The sequence below is a fragment of the Rhinolophus sinicus genome, linkage group LG03 (assembly GCF_036562045.2).
Source record: "Rhinolophus sinicus isolate RSC01 linkage group LG03, ASM3656204v1, whole genome shotgun sequence".
NCBI classification, from domain to species: Eukaryota; Metazoa; Chordata; class Mammalia; order Chiroptera; family Rhinolophidae; genus Rhinolophus; species Rhinolophus sinicus.
Window position 1 is genome coordinate 24,314,824 of NC_133753.1, and position 20,949 is coordinate 24,335,772.

Below are 20,949 nucleotides of genomic sequence, written 5' to 3' on the forward strand. Positions count from 1 at the left end.
AGGTCTTATATTAATTTTTGCTCCAAAGGACGCATTAGAGCTGATTGTCCGGCTAGGTCTTATTTTCAGGAAAACATGGTACTCACACATTTTGGACAGGAAAGAGACAGAATCAAATTTTGCTTAAAGATATCTAGGGCTGCTCTATGGAGGTGAAAAAAATAGCAGAACCAAGTACTCCTCAAAACCACAACGATGACAGCCACTGCCGAAAACCTAAACAGAAGGAGAAAGGTCCTAAGGGTACTTCTTGCCCAATGATGCCCCACGCCAAAGAGGCAAGGGCTAGCCTTAAAGCTCAGCCTCACTGTAGGGAGGGGCATGCAAACTAAGCACTCTGAGGCTCTGTTTCCTTATCTGAGACTGGGGTACAACCTTATGCGGGCCTGGCCTCCCGAGCACACTTAGCCAGTTTTCTCCTATCAGTAGGAGGCATCTTTCCAGGCAGCCATAGCCCCACCCCAGCTAGAAGAACACCCAAGATCACTTTTAAATCCAATTCTAAGTAGAATCCCGAGAGTAAGCCCCTTCATCACCCAAGCCCTGGACTTAGGAGCATCCCAGCAAGAAAGAGAAATGGTCACTCTCAGTCCCCTTAAACCAAAGGGGAATGTGGAAATGGACAGTTCTATCCTGGCAAAACAAATACCAGAGACCAAGGGCTGTGGGCACCACATCATTTTATTTCTTTCGTTTTCCAACGTCATTCTTGGACAATGCAAATTCAGTCTCTCATCTGTGTGGCCACTGTGTGGTCCCTCACTGAAGACGGGGCACAGGCTGAAAAGAGGATCAGAAGAAAGACAGGGGTCCCCAAGAGTGAGCCAATCTGGCAGAGGACTGCAGGGTCCACAGCAGATGGACCAAGCACCAGCAGGCAGGGATTCGAGGGCCCCTCCCCCAACCCCTTACCAAACTCCTTGCAAGGTACAGGCCAGCCCTCAGTGATACAGCTCAGGACCTTCCCTTACAGTCCCTTGGTTCTTCCTACATATGCTTCTGCTCACACTGATCCTGGCTTCCCTCTCCCTTCAGGGTGCCAGACAGAAGCCACTGACCTCCACATTTGATTTCTAACGCGCCTTTGGGAAATACTAGGAGTGTGACAAGCCCCCCCCAAAACTGAAGACATTATATTCTGCCCAATGGGCCAGATGGCCACGCTACAATACCCCTTTTATCCCCAGCAAAAAGCTGAAAGCTGCTTTAGCTAACCAACCCCTCTTCAGACCCCCACACACATACAACTTCTAATACCAGCCAGGGGGTCCAGCCAACCCACTTAAATCAAAATAAAAAACTAAAACCAAGATACAACAATAAAAATAAGAATGGCAAACAACTGAAGAGACCATCTCTGGTCTTGCAGCTCTCTGCAGGAGACCAGATAGCTGATTTCTGGCTCTCTATGCCCTGAACAGAGAGCCAGGACACAAATCTGTCCTTGGACTCAGGATAGACACTGTGGGAACCAGAGCAAAAGGCATCCTGGCCAAGCCAGGGGGCCACCCAGGTCACTGACCCTCTCCAAACTAGTCACCCTTCCTCCCAGCGCCTTTGCACCTCCCTGTCAGCCATCGACCAGGGTGAGGCCATCATACAGGGCCCGCTTCCACATGTAGTAGGTGGAGCGAGCAGTGAGGGGGAAGAGGGCACTGAATTCCTTGTACGAGGGGAAGCTCTTGGACTGGAACCGCTTCTGCAAGAACAGCTTGGCCTGAGCCTTGAACTTTGTGGTGGTGAGCACGTCCATCACCAGCACCTGGCCGTCCCTGCCACCTGCCGCTGCCTCCAGAGGGTGGCTGTATGGGGACCCACTGTGGGGCAGGCCCGGGGCCATGGCCCTCTCTCTCGAAGGCCCTCCCTGGACCTTCCCTGGATCTCCTGGAGAAGCTGCCACCTCCGGGGTCCCGGCAGGTTGGGCCATGGCAGCTGTCACATTCCTGCCATCTTCCTTCTCTCGCTTCTCCTCAGCCTCCTGCACAACCCCTTTGCCCAAGTTGGGGGCCTGCATCTGGAGTTTAGACAGGCTTCTGGACCAACCCCGCGCAAGACTCTTCCAGACCCAAAAGGTGGAGGGGGACAGACTGGGGTAGCGGAGACGAAAGCGACAAAAGGGGAGATGCCCACTCAGCACTTGCTTGCGGGCAGCTCTGCGCAGACGCCTCTGCCAACGGTACAGGGGCATCCTCAGGGGCAGGAACACCCGGCGGGCGGGTGGTCCCCCACCCGTTGCTTTCCCTGCCCCCTCTCCCGCCTCACCCTTCCAAGGGAGTAGGGCCTCTTCCCCAGTAGATGCTGGCTGGGGAGCTGGGGCCGTGGAGAGGACTGGTGCCGTTTTGAAGCTGGGGTTCCTTCGGAGGGCCTTTCGGCGCCAGTTGTAGTAGGTGGACCTGGAGATGCCGGGGAATCTGCGTTTGAAGCAGCGATAGGGCACCAGTGTGTTCAGCGAGATGCAGTGCTCCAGGTACAACTTAGCCCGCTGCATGAAGACCATTCCAGGGCTGGCCACGGCCAGCAAGGGGCATCCCAGCCCCTCAGCAACCTGCTCTTCCGGCAGCTTCTCCAGCTCGTCGCTCGCCAGCGCCTGCGTGGGGGCCAGAGGCTGGTGGGCGCCGGTGCCCAGCAGCTCGTTCTTCCAGGTGTAATAAGTGGAACGGGAGATCTCGGGAAACCTCTGGAGGAACTGCTGCAGCGACATTACACCCCCACGGTGGACACTGTCCTGCAGGAAGTGCTTGGCCGAGAAGAGGGTGGCCACCTTCTGCCGGTGCTCCTGGGACTGCCGCCGCCAGCGGTAGAAGGTGCTCTTGGCAACACTGTAGCGCTCACAGAGGTGGGGGTAGCTGAGGCCAGGGTCCCGGTTGAACAGCTCCGGGGTCTTGGCCGGCGGTGGCGGAGGAGCCGCGCCCAGGCCGGTGGCATCTTCAGCCTCTACCTCCTCCAGTCCCACCACAGGGGCAAAGTACTGGTGGCGGAAGAGGTGGCTGGTGAGGGGCTGGCCAGCCCACATGATGTGCAGCGTGGCCGGCGTGTGGTCACAGCGGCGGGGACGTATGATGCGGTTAAAGTAAGGCCGGATCTTGAGGTTGCGCATGGGGTAGATGGAGTAGATGTTGCGCTGAAGGACGGACGCGAGGGCGTACAAGTGCCACACGTTGGAGAAGCTACTAGGGAAACAGGTGGCCTTGACGTCTGCATCGAAGATGGCCTCCAGCGTGGCGGACGGCAGGCTGGTCATCTCAGGAGACTCCTCAGAGCACAGGGAGTAGCGCACGGCCTGCAGCATCACCTTGGAGTCGATCATGCCCTGCAGGTAGTAGTGTCTGTGCAGCAGCATCTCCACCACGGTGCGGGCCCGCAGCTCCAGGCTGAGGCCTGCATCACCCCACAGTAACATGCTGGCAGCCTCAAACAGCAGGCTGCCCTCGCCCTTGCACACCAGCGGCAGCATGTTCCGGGGAGCATCCTCTGGGTACAGGCTCAGGGCCACCGAGTCCACCTCCAGCACCTGGGGTCTGCGGTCCCCCTCCCTGCAGGTGGGGAGGGTAAAGGAGGACAGGACCTGCTTGGCCTCCAGAGCGGCACTGACAAGACCCTCCGGGCCATCGGACTCCACTGCCTCCTGCAGCTCTTGGAGCACCTGCTGTACCAGCTGCTCCCGAGATGTCATCCTGCCAGGGCAAAGGATAGAGGGTAGAGGTAAGGACAAGGTATCCAGATGATACCCAGCAATGGTGCCTTGTCCACTCCTGCACCTTCTCCCTGGAGATAATGTCCATCCACTTCCATCTAGAGCAGATAATGGCTAAGTGCCTCCTGGGGTTTATTTAATGCCTCAGTGGTACTAAGAGCTTGGTCTTTTTGGTTCTGATATGAGCTTGAGCAAGTCACTTAACCTCTCTAGGCTTCTGGTTCCTTTTCTGTTAAAACGGGAACAATAATAAAAGTATCTCCCTTATAGGGTTATTGTGGGTATAAATGAGACAATGAAAGGATGGAGATGTATTAGGTGTACACACACACACTTATATATCTGCCCTTAGAATAGTTTCTGGCACATAGTGAAGTACTGTAGAAGTGTTATCTATTATTATTATTAGAGTATTATCTAGTACTGTGTATATTACCAGGGGTGCCAAAAAAATATATACAAGTGGACACTTTGGTCAATGTTGCTCAAGTGGTAGTTAGCCATAATCAGAAGTGTCTGGACGCTGATGGTAACCACTTTGAGCACCTCTTGTAATTGCAGAAGTCAAACGTGACTTGTATTCATCTTTTGTTATCGGTAGATATTGAGTACTACAATTTTAATTTTTTTCCTTTTTTCAAATGTGTATATATTTTTTGGCACCTCTGTATATTATTTCACCTATAAAAGCTGTATCTCTGTACCTGGTGAACACTTACAATCACATATAGCCAAAATTGGCCTGCCTTTCCCTAGAATAGTGATTCTCAAAGTATGATCCACAGACCCTTGGGGTTCCCTGGGACTTTTTCAGGGGGTCTGGAAGTTCAAATATCTTCAAAACAGTACTGATATCCTAAGATAACTTAACATTAAGATATGATTTGCCTTCTTCACTGTACTACTATTTGAGTGGTACCTTAGCATGAATCAAACTACTAGAAGTCATTATGTTCACCACTATGTAGTTGCAGTTAGGAAAAAAAAAAGTTACTTTCACTTAAGAATGTCCTTGATGAAGCACTAAGATTACTAATCACAATCCTTAAAAACATGACTTTTCAATACTGGGAGTAACAAAATGCGGAGTATACATAAAACACGAGGAAGGTCTCACATGACAATTGTTTGGGTTGTATGATGAACTAGCCACTTTTATCACGGAATACCATTTTTATTTCAAAGAAAGATTGAAGTGAAATACTTCTAATTTCTCAAAAATGAATAACGTGAGCCTGTCACTTCAAGGTAAACTACTATTTGCTGACAGTGAAATTTTGAGCTTTCATTTGAAAATTCGAATTTTGGAAAACCTGTATCCACTACAGTGAGCCTGACAGCTTCCCAATACTTAAAGATTTTTCTGATGGGATCAGTGATGACACTGCAAATGTAACTTGTTATACTATATAATGGAACTGTCAACATTTGAAGATCTGCTTCACTCAGTTAATTGTATTTCCCAAATAACCAATGGGTGGGCCAGGGAGCTGTGTCATACTCAACTAGACTGAGAAACAATGGCTTGAACTGGAGTTGGGGTGGGGGAGGGAGGTGGAAGAAGGGTGGAAAAAATTCACTTATCTCACTAATTTTTTTTTTTTGTTCTGGAAATGTTATTTTTTATGTAAACTATTGCCTGTTACTGTGTAACAGGATTTTTGTGGTTTTTTTGTAAAATTTATTTTTTAAATTTATTGGGGTGACAATTGTTAGTAAAATTACATAGATTTCAGGTGTACAATTCTGTAAGGTTTGTTATTTTTAAATAAATGTTTTCTAAATATCTCAGTTTTAATTTTGAATACAATATACATTGACAGATGTAACCTATATAAACAAAAACTCTTCAGAGTCCTCAATTCCTAAGAGCTCACCGGGGTCCTGAGACCAAAAGTTTAAGAACTGCTGCCCTGGAGTGAAGCCTTTTTAATGGGGTGGCAGTCTTTTCAATGGGGTGGGAGCAGCCTACTCACTGTGCTAACATAGATCTAATAACTAAGGTTTACTGAGCATTTACTATTTGCCATGCACTATTCTAATCCTGACAGCCGTACTTTAAGGTAAGTCCTACCAGGGTACCCAACTTACAGGTGAGGAAACAGAGACAATCAAAGTTAGTCTAATTTGCCCAATTTGCCAAAAGTCACACAAATGGTACAGCCTGTGATTCATCTAGCTTAAACTGCAAGCCAACGTTTTCAACACAAACTAATCATCCTAATTACCAGGAGGTTTTCAGTGTTGTATTGCAAAGCATAGTAATATTCCTTTATGGATACTGTTTTTAAATTTAAAAGACCATTATCCTTTCGCAGATCTTTGTTCTCATAGAATGAAAAAGTTCAATAAATTGCTTTAGAGTAGCTTTAGGTTTAAAAATTGTGTTTGGGTGTATCCATTTGTCAACTAATTGAACTTCGCATTTAAAAGGGATGTGTTTGAGTGTAAATTATGGTTCAGTCAAGTTGAAAAAAGTTTTTAAAGCACTGAGAGTATCACCAGAATTTTAACTGATGATCATAAAAAAGAAAGCTTCTAATAAGGGATAATCAGAAACTCCTTTGAATAAAATTTCTCAGCTGTTGATTAAAAAAAAAAAGTGTATATTGTGACAACTCTGGCCCCACCTCTCACCAAATTTCTACTTGGACCATATTATTTGACCCTGAAATTGGGCTTTTAAGCTGTTGATCTTTTTTGTATGGTAGATCTGCTTTTTTAAAAAACAAATAGTTTTCTTTGGAAAACTAGGAGATAAACTTCGTATCAGCCCTTAGTGAAGAAAGTACCTCCATATGTGATAAAAAAAAATCGAGCCATGATGAACAAACTGTCACACAGAAGAGCTTTTTCACTCTGGCAGACAACAGAGATGCCAGGGTTTTGTTTTTTCTTCAATGGCACTGTTTGAAGGCTGCTACCCAGCAGCATATCACCGAGCTCTGCTATCTACTTTGCAAACAACATCATGCAACTAGCCACCACTCAACCTATTGCTAACATGTGCACTAAACTTTGGTAATTCCACCAAAATCTCAAAACAAAAATAAGAGGGGACAGTTAATTTAAGTTACGTGGGTGATTCTTTCTACCCTTCCCTCAAGGAGCCTGTTTCCTGAGCAGAGTACAATGCTTCCTTCTGTGACTACAAGTTTCTGGGGACTTTCCATGGGGTGACCATTTGGATTTCAGGCTTCTCAGAGGTAATTTTGCTTGTGCAGCAGGTGGTTCTCACCTGTCCTCCATGTAAACTACAACTTCGTCACACCTGCACCATTGCTAGGATGGCTATTCAGACCCGGAGAAACAGAGGCTTTGGGGTTAAATGAAATAACTTTCCCAAGACCACACAGCTATTAAAGCTATGAAACCCTAAGCAGCCTGACCCAGAGCTCCCCCCACAACCACTGTAACCACCACTGGGGGACATATCACCCAAAATACTCATCCAAAGGATTCGGTAACACATAGGTTCTTGGAGCTTTGAGACAAAACTTTACAGATAAGGAAATGGAGGTCCAGAGAGTTAAAAGTGACTTGCCTGAATTCATGAAGCCGTTCCAGATATCTTCAACAAAATGTCCAGATATGCCACACTTCCTCCTGCACAAACCCCACCCCTCCCTATCCTATCCTGTCCCACCCTCCCTACTGGGCCCTGTCCCGGTCCCACTCCCACCCTGCTGCTCCACCCTGCCCCATTCCTTCCTTATCCCCAAAGAGAGTGTGAGTAGGTAATACCCTGCTTCTATTTCCTCGAAAGCTTGCTGAGAAAAAGTAGCTCACTGGAGAGGCGCTGCATCCCACATCCACTCAAGCGGGTCTAAACCACCAGAGAACAGGGCAGTGAGGAAAGGCCAGAGGCTGTACGGGACGCCAATCACCCTTAAGTAGACAATTGGTTTATGGGGTTCAGGTGCAAGTCTTTTTTTCCGCTATGGTTTTCTGGAAGTGCAATGCAAAGCAGATCTGGCGATTACCAGGTGCATTCATGAATTAGGTACAGAAAGCTAACCAATGGGTTTTGCCCAGCTGGCCTCCCTTGGCAACTCTGGGAAGGGATCTGAAAAGGTATGAAACCAAAGAGGCAAGGCCCCCTCAGATTACAGAGGTTCCCCTTGTTTGAGGTTGGAAGGGACTAAAACATGGCATCCTGAAAGAATCCAGCCAGCATCTTAGTGCCTAGGAATGGCTCTGGAGCCAAGGAATGAATGAAGATGTGGAAAACTGCAGCAGACTCAAAACCTCACCTTCACCAAGGCCAGTTTTCCTCCTCTCCCACCTGTCTCCTTATTTCAAGGAGACGGGGTCTCAGAGCCCAGGTCTGGCCTCCTTTCCTTCTATGTTAGAAAGGGTGAGCCAGGGCTCTAAACAGGGCAAGGGAAGGAAGAGCCAAGGGATCTGCTGACACAATGCTGGTAAGTCTCCCCTGGCCTCTAAAACAGGCTCCTTCCCTGCCCGCCTCATCCTGTGCTCTGCATTTGCTCATCTATGACTCTAACCCCCCTTTTCTCCCATGCAGGCCCTGCAATCTCTATGTCAACCAGGCCCAACAAGCATTGAGGGAAGACCAGAGGCCTCAGCCCTCGGTGACATGGGGGCAGGGAGTGGGGTAAACCAGCAGGCCTCTCACCCGGCCAGGCTCCATGACTCTCTGGCCTGCCCTCCACTTCCTCAATCATGCTGGCCCCGCTGCCCAGGCTGCCCCACTGGCTCAAGTGAGTACCAACCCTCTTGGCTCCCTCGCCTGCCCAGTGGCCAAAAGGCCCAGCAAGTCATGGGGTGGGGGGGCACAGAGACTAGCTGGTGGCAGGCCAATCTGTCTGCTATGACTTCCCAAGGAGCTTCCCACCACCGAGGGCAGCGGGAGCGCCTGAGAGCACCACAGTAGGCCTGAGGCGACCAAGTCAGCCTCCGGAGTTCCCAATGTCAGTTGCTCTAGTGGACCACATGTCTGGAAGGGTAGGGGAGGATGGAGTGTGGTCTGCAGGGGGAAGCAGGCAGGCCACCAGTCACCCTTGGAGGTGCCAGGAGGCAATGGGTAGCTGGGGAGAGAACTGGCTGGCCTCGGCATCTGAGACAAGGGACCCAAACCTGGAAGCTCGGGGAGGGGCCGAGGCCAGACCATTGTGTAGGGTGGGGAGGGGAGATAGGCAGGCGGGTGGAGGTGGGGATGGAGCTGGTGGTGCGGGTGGGGAGAAAAGAACTTGAAACAATGCCTCACCACCCCTCTCCACACACACATACCCACGCTTACAGCATCTTCACAATCACTCGTCGATCCTTGGGCCCTTTAGTGTCCCAAGGCCAGCCCTCATTCCCCTGGGGCCTCCTAGGTGTACAGGCACCCCACCTTCCTAATTTTGAGGAAACTTGCTAGTTTACTGACCTCGAGGGTGGCCCAGAGCCCTGGGGGCGTCCACTTCTCTCTCCACCTTCCAGCTTGGGACATTTAAGTCACCCTGCAGGCAGCAATCCCAAATGAGAGCCAGTCTCACTCCAGAACTGGTTTCATATTTTCCCATCGAGCATGGACCGTCTACAGCCAACTGGCCGGGGGAGAATCGGCTTAAGCCACTCCCCCCAGGAAATCGCCTACCCTCAAGTGCTCTGGTCCCAAGATGAAAGAAGTGCAAATTCGGGGGTCACTTCCAATGGTAAAGTGATAGCAGCTATTGTCTCGTCCACTCTACCCAGCTGGGGGTGTTAAAGCGCCCTGACCTAGCTCAGAAACCCACCCTAAACTGCCTGTCCAGGGAAAACTTGAAAGTTGAAAGATTTCCAAAGATGGGGGGGAGGGGAGGAAAGATTTAGATAGACTTAAGGAAAGAAAGTCTGTGGGCATCCTAAGGGGGGTAGGAGGGGGAGGAGAGGAAAGCTGGAGCCTAGAAACTGACCTGGGATGATTGATTAGAGACATTGGGGCTCTCTGAACATCCAAGGTACATCTCTTTTTTTTCCTTTAACTTTTACTGAGATATAGTTGATATACATCACTGTATAAGTTTAAGATGTACAGCATGACTTACAGATACTGTGACATGATTACCATGAGTAGTTTAGTTAATATCCAACACCAAGATGTATCTCTTCATGAGGCAGCTCCCCCATCCCTGGCCCTGCAAGACCGGGAGGCTGGAGAACTCAGTGCCCCTACCTTGGTGCAAGCCCCCTTCCCTTCCAGAAAAGCTCCACTTTCTCCAAGGCCTCCATCTCCACCTTTCTCTGAGCATCCCACAGGCTGGGGGCTCAACAGCTACACCTCTCACTCCCAAAGTGTGCCTTAGCCAGAGCTGCTTCTGTCAGGGGCCAAGGCGCCTATCCCAGGACACCTAGTTTTCTGAGCCCCAGATGGAGGTGGGGGTGGTACCTGGGGCTTCTGTCCCAGAAGCTCATCTCAGCCCAGGGGTCTCAGATAATCCGGGAGGAATCAGTCCTCTCCGCCGCCCGTCTAGTCCCTGCTAGTGGGGGAGGTAAAGGTGGCGGCAGGATTGTAGCCTTTGGTTGTATCTTCCCCAGGGGCTTTCCTGCCCGACTTTAACCCTTTGGAATGCTGAGGCTAGCTGCTTCCCTCCTGGGCTTCCAGTTCAACCCACGCTCCCCTTATCGCCTTTCCCCTGGCAACCCACTGTAAAATGCCCCCCAGTGTTGGTTCTTCCCAGCTCCACAATTATCTTTTCTCCTCTGCCAATCTTGAATGAGCTCTACACTTATCACCTAAATCAAAAATCCTATCCAACCGGCCAGGAGCACTGGACGGGAGTCAAGCCAAGCGAACTCCAGTCCAGCCCCTGCATCATAATCACTGCAGCCCCACCCCCATGATGGTGGTCCCCTGAGGCAATGGCTTGGACATCTTCTGGAGTAGGATTTGAATGCCAACCCTGCCCCTTACTAAGTACGGCCTTGGGCAAACTGTTGGAACCTTCACGGCCCTGACTTGGAGGTTACTGGGCACAACATTTATCCCACAGAGTTGTTGGGTAGATTCAGTGAAATGACACGTTTAAAACATTTAGGGCTGCTTGGCACAAAGCAGTTTCCAGTTCTCAGCCTCTTCAGTTAATTTGAAATGATTTTTAAGTTCTTAATATAAATGCAGTATTTAAAAAGCTTCAGAGAGTAGCGGTTATCTTGTAGAAGGAGATGGAATTACGAGATACTTTTTTTCCCCACATTATATCTTTCTGCATCATTTGACACTTTATAAGGAGTCTGCATTACTTGCTATCATTTTAAAAAGCAATGAAGATAATTTAAAATTCTTTAACCGGCTAATAGAATCTTTAAAAGTAATTTTTTTTTTTTTTAATTACAGTGATAAAAAGGTTTGTTGGTGATTTCCATTACCAAAGTAAGAGTCTTATTTATAGACTGAGAAACTTTAGAATTGGGGAAAGTTTAAAGTAAAAGGAAGAAAAGATGACCTATAATCTTATTATCTAAAGACAGCTATTGTGAACATTTTGGTATATTTCTTTCTAATCTAGTTTTTTTCTTAGACTGACTTATACAAGTTAAACATTCTCTTTACAAAAATTCAAATGGTACAGAGTAAAAAATAGAGTAGATTTTTTTCTCTTTCTAACACATTCGTCTCACTGCTTAACTGCCAGTTCTTTTTCTGTATTTTCTTTTTTTTTCTGTGCATATACACATATATTTTTCTAGTCTCAATGCATATTTTTGTTCAATGTTAAGCATTTTAAAACTATTTTTAACTAAATAACATACATTATATATGTAAATAATATAGAGTATATACATAAATGATGTAGAAATGACAATGTATTACTTAAAATGCTTGTAAATTTTGGTTCAGGAATTTACAAAAGGATTCAAGATTCAAATCTCAGCCGTTCACTGTCTACACTTCCTCCAGAAGTAGCCAATATCGTTTCTAGGGTACTATTCCAGAAATATATCATGTATAAATAAAGCAACTATCTCAGTGAGTGCTTTTTTCCTTTCTTTAAATCACAGATCATAGTACACTGAACACTTTTGTGCACCTTGCTTTTTTCACTTTATTTTTGTATCCAGAGCCACCACTGTCCAATGAAGTGTAATAAGAGTGAAGTGTAATTAAGTATACATGTCTTTACATTTTCTAGCAGCCACATCAAAAAAGTTTAAAGGAACAGGTGAAATTAATGTTAACAATATATTTTAGTTAAACCAATTTATCTGAAACATCATTTTAACAGGAAATTACTATAAGACATTATTCGTGTGATATGGTACATTCTTTTTTTGTACCAAGTTTTCAAATTCCCATATGCATTTTCCACTTAAAACATTTCTCGATTAGAACTAGCTACATTTCAAACAGACACATGTGGCTGGTGGCAAATGTATTAACACATATCTAGACGTACCACAAAATCCATTTTATGAATGAAAATAATGTACTCTCTAGTCCCCTGTGGATGAACATTAAGGTCATTTCCATCTTGTTTTACTCTTCTTAAACCATGCTACAATGGGTAACCTTGCACATACATAATTTTGTACATACATAGGTATAACTATACTTTCAAAGTATCTGTATGATAGTAATTTGTATAGAGTTTGCCAAGTGTCCCCCTGTAGAAGTTGTTGCACCAGTTTATTTCCCCAAAAACAAAGTATGAGAGTGCAATCACCCTAACATTTGGCCAGTAAAGTGTGTTATCACTTTTCTCTTTTTTTTATCTTAGCCAATCTAATAGGTAAAAAATTAGTCCTTTAGCATGGTTTTAACTTACTTTCTTTTTTTTTTTTTTATGAGTAAGGGAGAGCATATTTCACATATTTCATATACTTAAGGACCATTTATGTTTCCTTTCCTGTGACTATATTTTGCCCATTTTGCTATTGGGTTATAGACCTTTTCCTTATTAACGAGAATTTTGTATAAAAACAAGCCTTGGTCTATGATAAGAATTAGATCTGAGTTTGCGGTTTATAATTGGACTTTGCTTATGGTGTTTATTATCCTGAAGATATCTTTTTATTTTTACGTACATTGAACATATCTGTCTTTTCTTTAATGGATTCTGGACTTGATAAGCTTTAAATTTACTTTTATTAAAACTATTAAGATGAGGTATCACAAAATTAAGGGCTTGGTCATAAGGGGTCCAAACACCAAAAATCCCAGATTCCCAACAATAATTAAACCCACTTTTACAAGTAGACATCTTTAGTTAATATGTACCTTGCTTTGAACAAAATTTAGATTTAGGAAGCAGATGAGTGGGGAGTAATCCTTCACCTATAAAGAGACATACAATAGAAAAGCTTCCTTGAACTAATGAGCTGAGATAAGTAGTTAACTATGCTTAAATGTACAGCTTTCCAGGGGTTGTGTAAGTGGAAGTTCTGTATTTGCATCAGCTACAAAAAACAGCTCTTATATTGAGTGAAGACGTATTCATCCAGCACTGAGTGGTGAAGAGTCTGAGCCTGGGAGTATAAGGGCAGGGTTGAAATTCCCACTCTGCTCTGTGTGCCCTTGAACAAGTTTCCTCACATCTCCAGACCTAATTCCTCACTTAAAAAATGAAGATAATAATACTCAAGAGGTTGCTATGAGGATTACATGATAAACTGCTTCTGAATTTCTTAGCACAGGTCTAATGATAAAATGCTCAGTAAATGACACTGCTATTAGATTTAGCTCTCTTTCCTACTCATTCTCTTTCTACAGAGACTTAAAGAATTCATCCATCTGCCCATTCAATTAATTCATCCTCTTAATGCCGTATTAAATAATTATACATATTTGCCCATCATTCATTCAATTATTTACTTATTCAGTTACTCATTCACTCATGCATTATCATTCATTCCCAGGTCCTGGGCTAGCCCTGAGGACACCGTGTTGTCTACAGACCTGACTCTCACTCCAGAGTCTGAGGGTTGAAGCTCAAAAGACTTCTATACAACAGACACCTATTGTGTTTACAGTACACAAAGGCCCTACATCCAATGGCTGCTAGTTTTACTTTCATGACATCCTAATCTCCTGGTTTCCTTTCATTTTCTTTGTTCTCTTTTCTTTTCACCACTCCACCACTCTCTTGCCTCTACTCAGGACTCAGGGCTTTACTACACCTACCAAGTACCTAGGGGATGAGCAAGAGGCAAATGACCACTCAGACTCCGAAGTCAGACCAACCTGAGTTGAACCTTAGCTCCTCTACTTTCTAGTTAAGAGAATTTAGACAAATCTGAGCCCCTCAGTTTCCACATCTGTAAAATGGGGATAATGATGTCCGCTAAATGATTGAATTAAACAGGGATGACACGCCTAGGCTGTGAAGAAACATTTAATACCAAGAAGATATTATCAATTCAAGTTACAATTAGTTGAACATCTACTCTATGTAGGCATTATGCTCAGTGCTGTGAAAGACACAAGAGCTAACACAGTCTCTTTCAGTTATAGCCCAGTGTGTATATAGTAAGTTCTCAATAAGAGATATCGTTACTTGCTATTACTGAGGAAAGGAATAAATATTTCTTGAGCCCCTCGCTTCTGTACACTGGCATTTCTTAGAGACTTGTGGTGAGCGGGCTATCAGGCTAATGCTGTTTTCCTTTGCAACTCCAATCAGGCATTACTTATGGTCTTAAAGTCATTTAATTTTATGGTATATTTGAATATAGGCTGGGCATTAGCATTTACTAAGGAATTAATGTTAAATTTGTTAAAAGTGATAAAAATAAGATGATATCCTAAATTTTCAGATATGCATGTAAAAATTTAGGGATGAAATGATAGAACCTCAGGTATTTGCTTTTTAAGAACAGGAAAAGAAGAAACGGTAAATATATATGGCAAAATGTCAATAATTATTGAATCTCAGAGGTTCATTTTTACCATTCATTCAGAGTGGTTCATTATGCCATTCTCTCCCTGTTGGTGTATTTAGTAAGTTCCGTGTTTCCCTAAAAATAAGACCTAGCTGGACCATCAGCTCTAATGCATCTTTTGGAGCAAAAAGTAATATAAGACCCGGTCTTATTTTACTATAAGTAAAATATAGTATAGTAAAATAAGACCAGGTCTTATATAATATTACATAACATAATATAAGACCAGATCTTATATTAATTTTTGCTCCAAAAGATGCATTAGAGCTGATTGGCTAGGTCTTGTTTTCAGGTAAACAGGGTTTTATAATAGATTAAATACTTATTTTTGAGGAGTGGGAGTAGCTCTTTATGGAAGCAAGCAGGAAGGAAACTTACCTGCAAGCGGCATTCTCCCTTAGGCAGAGCAAGCAGCCTCTGTCCTTAGCCAGGAGGAGACCGAGCAAAGGTGCTTGGGTGGGCAAAGTCATTGGCCACATAGATTGATGCCTACTTTGTTTGCAAGGGTTTTGCTGGATGCTTCACACAACGGCTTAGGGAAGTACTAGGAGAGGGAAGAAGGCTTGTGAATAACTAACACCCCACCCCCACACCCCTACCTCCGGCCCCACCCCCACCTCCTCACCTTCCCCACCCCCGACGCCTGACTCAAGGAAATAGGCACAGGTACCCCACTAGGGGAACAGCTAGGCCTCAAACACTCAAACAAGGTTTCAAGGGCTTGTGGTCCCCACCCCCCAAGTTCATTGCATTTCTTCTGTCACCTTTACTTCATAAAAGAGGCAAGACCACAGGCCAAACCCGAGCTCTCCCAATCACTCTGTTCTTAATCTTAGGCCTGGCACCCTTGATCTTGGTTAGTTTATTCCCAATTCCCTCTACTTCCCACCACCACACACAGGTAACCACTTTTATTGGTTTCCTTCCGGAGTTTCTTTTTGTAAGTACAAGCGAATGCAAATGTACATTCACCAAGTATGTTGAATAGGCTTAAAATTAACCACAAAGCAAACTGAAAATACAGAAAATTGCAGTGTTCCAGGTAAAGAGTGAAGTAAGTCTAGGAGTTGTTAGCGGGTAGATAAGCTCTAAAGCCAAGGGAATGGAAGAGATAAAGAAGGAGGGAGGAGGAAAAAGAGGGGAGAAAGAAAAGGGACCACCCTTTAAAGTCAGGAAAAAAACAAAGAAAGAAGCAGAAGGAAAAACCAAGAGAGAATATTTTAATAAAGGAATAAGTAGGCAATTGTGTTACCTGTTCTTAATATGTGAATAGATCTGCATGAACCAACCTGGAAAGACAGCCCAACAGTTAAAGTGGGAGTTCAGAGTAAAATATAGCTAGGATCCCACTTTTGCAAAAATCTATCTAATTGGTATGTATAAACACATGTTCAGTGAGTAGAAAGAAGTCTGGAAGACTTTAAATAGAGCCAACTAACAGGGGAAACCCTGGTGAGTAGATTTGAGGAAAGAGGTAGCTTTTTTATAATACTTTGGACACTTCAGTTTTGTTTGCATTTGTTACCACAAGAATGCATTCTTTTTGTACATAAAAAAAGATTTGTAAAAGGAGGAAAACTATAGTTTAAGACCAACTATATTCAAAATTTCTGAGGCTGTAGAGAATGATAGTTAAGAGAGCTAGCTTCAGAATCTAAACTTTTATTTATTTAAGTGTGTTTTTCCAGGACCCATCAGCTCCAAGTCAAGTAGTTGTTTCAATCTAGTTGTGGAGGGAGCAGCTCACAGTGCCCAATGTGGGGATTGAACCCGTAACCTTGTTGCTAAGAACATGGTGCTCTAACCAACTGAGCTAACCGGCTGCCCCTAACCTCAGAATCTAATAAACATGAGTTTAAACCCCAGTTCTACCCCATGAACTACAAATCCTTTCTGAGCCTCAGTTTCCCATCTGTAAAATGCTGATTATGATCATTACCTCATAGGATTATGATAAGTAATTAACTATATTTATGAGGAAATGCAAGTAAAGTGTTTAGTACAGTGATGATCATACAGAAAAGGCTCAATTAAAATTAGTTGACCTGGGCCGGCCCGGTGGCTCAGGCGGTTAGAGCTCCGTGCTCCTAACTCCGAAGGCTGCCAGTTCGACTCCCACATGGGCCAGTGGGCTCTCAACCACAAGGTTGCCAGTTCAATTCCTCAACTCCCGCAAGGGATGGTGGGCAGCGCCCCCTGCAACTAAAATTGAACATGGCACCTTGAGCTGAGCTGCCGCTGAGCTCCCGGATGGCTCAGTTGGTTGGAGTATGTTCTCTCAACCACAAGGTTGCCGGTTCGACTCCTGCAAGGGATGGTGGGCTGTGCACCTAGCAACGGCAACTGGACCTGGAGCTGAGCTGCGCCCTCCACAACTAAGACTGAAAGAACAACAACTTGAAGCTGAACCAGAACCCTCCACAACTAAGATTGAAAGGGCAACAACTTGACTTGGAGAAAAGTCCTGAAAGTGCACACTGTTCCCCAATAAAGTCCTGTTCCCCTTCCCCCCCAAAAAAAAAAATTAGTTGACCTTTAAAATAGTTATTACTAGCTCAAACCAGTCAATTGGAGAGGTACAAGTTTGGACCACATGATTTTCGTCCCTTGAGAACTGCTGTCACTGCAATGCTTATTCTGTGCCACGCTGTGGACCTCCACTGAGGGTCGTTATGAGACATGGTGGTGTGAAGTCTGCCTATCTATTGCCAGGATCCATCTCATAGAACCACCCGCTGTCCCAGGGAACTGGAGAGAAGATGCAAAATGATCCACAGCAGAATTTTCACGTGCACTTGTATTTTTCTTATTTTTTTCAATTTCTATTTTTGTGTTTTGCAGCACCCATAGTAAATTAGTTCATCGGTGTATATGTATAGTTTATAAACAAATATACCTATATTGGGGAGTTGAACAATTTTTACCCATTGAATGTTAACCATGGAAGTTTGGAAAGCAGTGTCTTCTTTATGAGTTCTTTCAGATTTAAGGTCACAAAAAGCTGCATTTCTCTCAAGCAATTGGTTGATTGTTGCTAATGAATACAATCCCTCCTGCATTGAATGCCTTTCCTTCTTGGCTTTGGTTGCTACGAACCTCAGAGCCAAATTCATAACCCAGCTCTATGTACAGAATGCCTGTGGTTGGCAGGCCGAGGGCTGTGGTTATGAGCACAGCTTCTAGAATCACACTGCCTGTGTTCAAATCCCACTTACTATCTGTGTGAACTTGGCAAGTTACTTAACTTCTCTGTGCCTCAGTTTCCTCAAATGTAAAATGATAATTATCATAGTAATTACCTCATAGGATGATTATAAAGATTAAGTGAGATGATATATGTAAAACAGAAAAGTGCTCAGAATATAGTAAGCACTCAAATATTATTTATGTTGTTGTTATTGTTGTTGACTCTCATTCTATGATTTCCTGACTTTTGCTTTTCTTCAGCCCCATTACTGCTACTCTGCGTATTTTACTATAGTGAGGTGCTTCAAATCGTGTTTTGGAAAGAGTATGAGCAAACTCCTGGCACTGTGTTAGGTGCTTGAAAAATACAAAAATAAAGATTGTTTCTGCCTTCAAGGAAATGCTCACACAAATAGTCATAACACAAGTACAGAATAGGAACCCATGCTGCAGAGGTGTCCAAGTGCCATGAGGACACGAAGCAACTGAGATCCGTGAAGCTTCCTGGAGAATGTAGCATGGAAGCCATGCTGCCCAGGATACAAGGATGACGGAACAGGGATTCCAGGTGGAGAGAGCAATGAATGATCCAAGACAGACTCTCCAGGACTGATGTGTTAAATACACTGCTGGATACAGTGAGTGCGCAACAAATCCCTGTTTTTGGTTATTTGATTCAAGGGATGTGAGGATGGGTAAGAAGAGACAACAGGACAATATCTTTTTTAAGGAAAGTGAAAAAGAACAAAAGCAGAATCAAATCCTCTGAGGTTGGAAGGTAAACTTGCCTTCCAGGCCAGAAAACACAGATGTGAAAAACAGGTAAGCAGCAGTTGCTTTGAGTGGGGAAGGGATAGGAGGTTTAGGGGTGGAAAACGGGAGGGGAGGGGTCTTCTGCCCAGGCCTATGTGCACTGCAGAACAAAGGTCCGAAGCACCTAACATTTCCCCCTGGGCTCAGAGATAGAACTTTCCTTTTCTTTCACGGTGTGGCACATTTGGGCACAATCTTTTAAGATGTTCTATCATCTCTAAGCAGTGAGACCCCACATAACTTCAGCCACACACTCTCTTCGTTTAGGGGTATCTAAAGAGGGAGTCTGAAAACGAGGGGCCTCGCATCACAGTTAACTCCCTGCTCCAAATGTCCCTAAGAAGTGACAGTGTGGTGAGCAAAGTACAAAACACGGAGTTGGACAGAACTGGCCTTTAATTCCAGCTTCTGACAAGATGCTAACCCAGGTAAGCCCCAAACTCCTCATCTATAAAGTGAAGATGTCAATGTTTGCCTGAAAATCTTGGTTAGGAGGATGACGCGACACCGTGCATATGTGCCCAGTACTCAGCAGGCCCTACCATCATCTCTGAGCTCCATCTGCTCCTGAAAATGAATAAGTTGCTTATTGAGCAGACGCTGTGCAAAGTGCTTTATTTGTGTTACTGGTTTACTGACGAGTTAGTGGTCCACGTCTTTCAGAATACAGAAGCAACATGGGCTCTTCTCTTCTTTCTGCCCTTGAAGACTTGATCTCCGTACATCCAGTGGTTGATTTCTAGAACATCTCAGGTGTCCTCAGAAAGTTTGGTATCATTAAGGGCTCTAATTTCAACTGCCTCAGTGCTTACAAAGTCTAGTGATAATTTGAGGCAACCTCAGGATCTCTCTTTTCGCAAAAGAGCAGGGCAGGTAATAATCTGTTTAGATTTCATGTACAGTAAATAGGTTACAACTTCACTTTCCTTTCTGAATCAATCTTTCCTTCCTTCTATTTCTTTAAGATAGTGGTTCCCAAGTTGTCTGCTCACTGAAATCACCAGGGGAGGTTAAAAAAATGCTTCCTTCCCACCCCAAGAGACTGTGACATAATTGGCCTGGACTACAGCCTGGTCCTCTGGATTTTTAAAAAATTCCCAGGCATGCTAATGTGCAGTTAAGGTGAGAACTATTGCCCTAAGTTCTCAGGTTAAGAAATTACCTATCTCTCTTCTGCCTGAAGATATACATTTTTAAACAAAAATGGAATGACATTTATATATTCTGCTATTTGCTTCTTTTCACCCAACAATATGTCATGGATCTCTTTCCTTGTCAGTACACATAAAATTACCTCACACCTTTAGCAGATGGACTATATTTTATTGTAGGGATGTACAATCATGTGTGTAAGCAATCCCTTGCAATTGAACATTTATGTTTCCAGTTTTTCACTATTACAATGTGCAGGAGACATACTTGCACATGTGCAAATATTTCTATAAGATTCACAAAGTAGAATTGCTTAATCAAAGAACGTAACATGCAGATAAGTACTTATATACTTATGTATTTATTTTTGTGTTTTCATGAATGAACAAAGGAAGCACTTTGTATTGTCGTCTGCTGGGCACGTGCATGGATTTCTTGTGGCTGAAGTGGCTTTTGAGCCCTTGAAGGAACTGGCTCCTTTGGGCCCTTTGAGGTCAAGGGCGGGCTGGGCTGACTGGAACCATGACCACCCCTGTGACTGTATCTCAGCTTTTCTATCTAAGGCAGGATGTGGTCATGGGCAGGAGTTTGCCTTCCTCTGCACAGGGCACCTTTTGATGTGCTGGCCTATAACCTAGGAAGTTGGACGCACTTTGGGAGGCCATCAGAAGAGGTGGAGCATGACAGTTAGAATTGTCCAGCACTCATTTTGTCTAAAGCTAGGACCAGTCCACAGGGGCAGGGCCTGCAAGTGATGGAGGAGGGTCAGGGAGCCACAAATCTGAGCCAGGCCCTGAATCTGGACAGGGCTTCTCACTGGAGTAACTGTCCGTTTTCTGGGCTGCCCTTCTGATCTGGTATTTGAAACAAAATGTAGGTTTCTTTAGGAGGCCAGCTAGGAGGGCAAAGGGAGCCCAGGTCGGGCCAGTCCTGAGGCTGGGGAAAGGGCAGGATGATGATGCCCTGTCTGATTTTGGAGCCAGTTTGTAAACAGGTAAACAGCAGGAACTGGGAAATAGTGCCAGAGTATGAGGAAGGAGTTGCCCAATCTGTCACTCAAGGTGGGGTTGAGGGAGACCTGGGTTCACATCCTGGCCCTATTGCTGACAGCTGATTGCAAGCTGACTGTGTGGGGCCCCGGGGGTGAGCCTCTCCTCTCTGAGTCTCTTTCCTCACATGGAGAATGGGGTTCATACTTTATTTCACCTTGAGTTGTTGTGAGAATAACATGAGGGAACAGA

At 44.8% G+C, this 20,949-nt stretch overlaps 1 protein-coding gene across 1 annotated transcript; it reads right to left on the minus strand.

The window, feature by feature from the left end:
• Positions 1-1,154: 1,154 nt before the first annotated feature.
• VRTN (vertebrae development associated) lies at positions 1,155-3,757 on the minus strand. The gene has a single exon (XM_019733297.2). The coding sequence runs from the start codon at positions 3,671-3,673 to the stop codon at positions 1,571-1,573; it is 2,103 nt and encodes a 700-aa protein (XP_019588856.2). The 5' UTR covers positions 3,674-3,757; the 3' UTR covers positions 1,155-1,570.
• Positions 3,758-20,949: the final 17,192 nt, after the last annotated feature.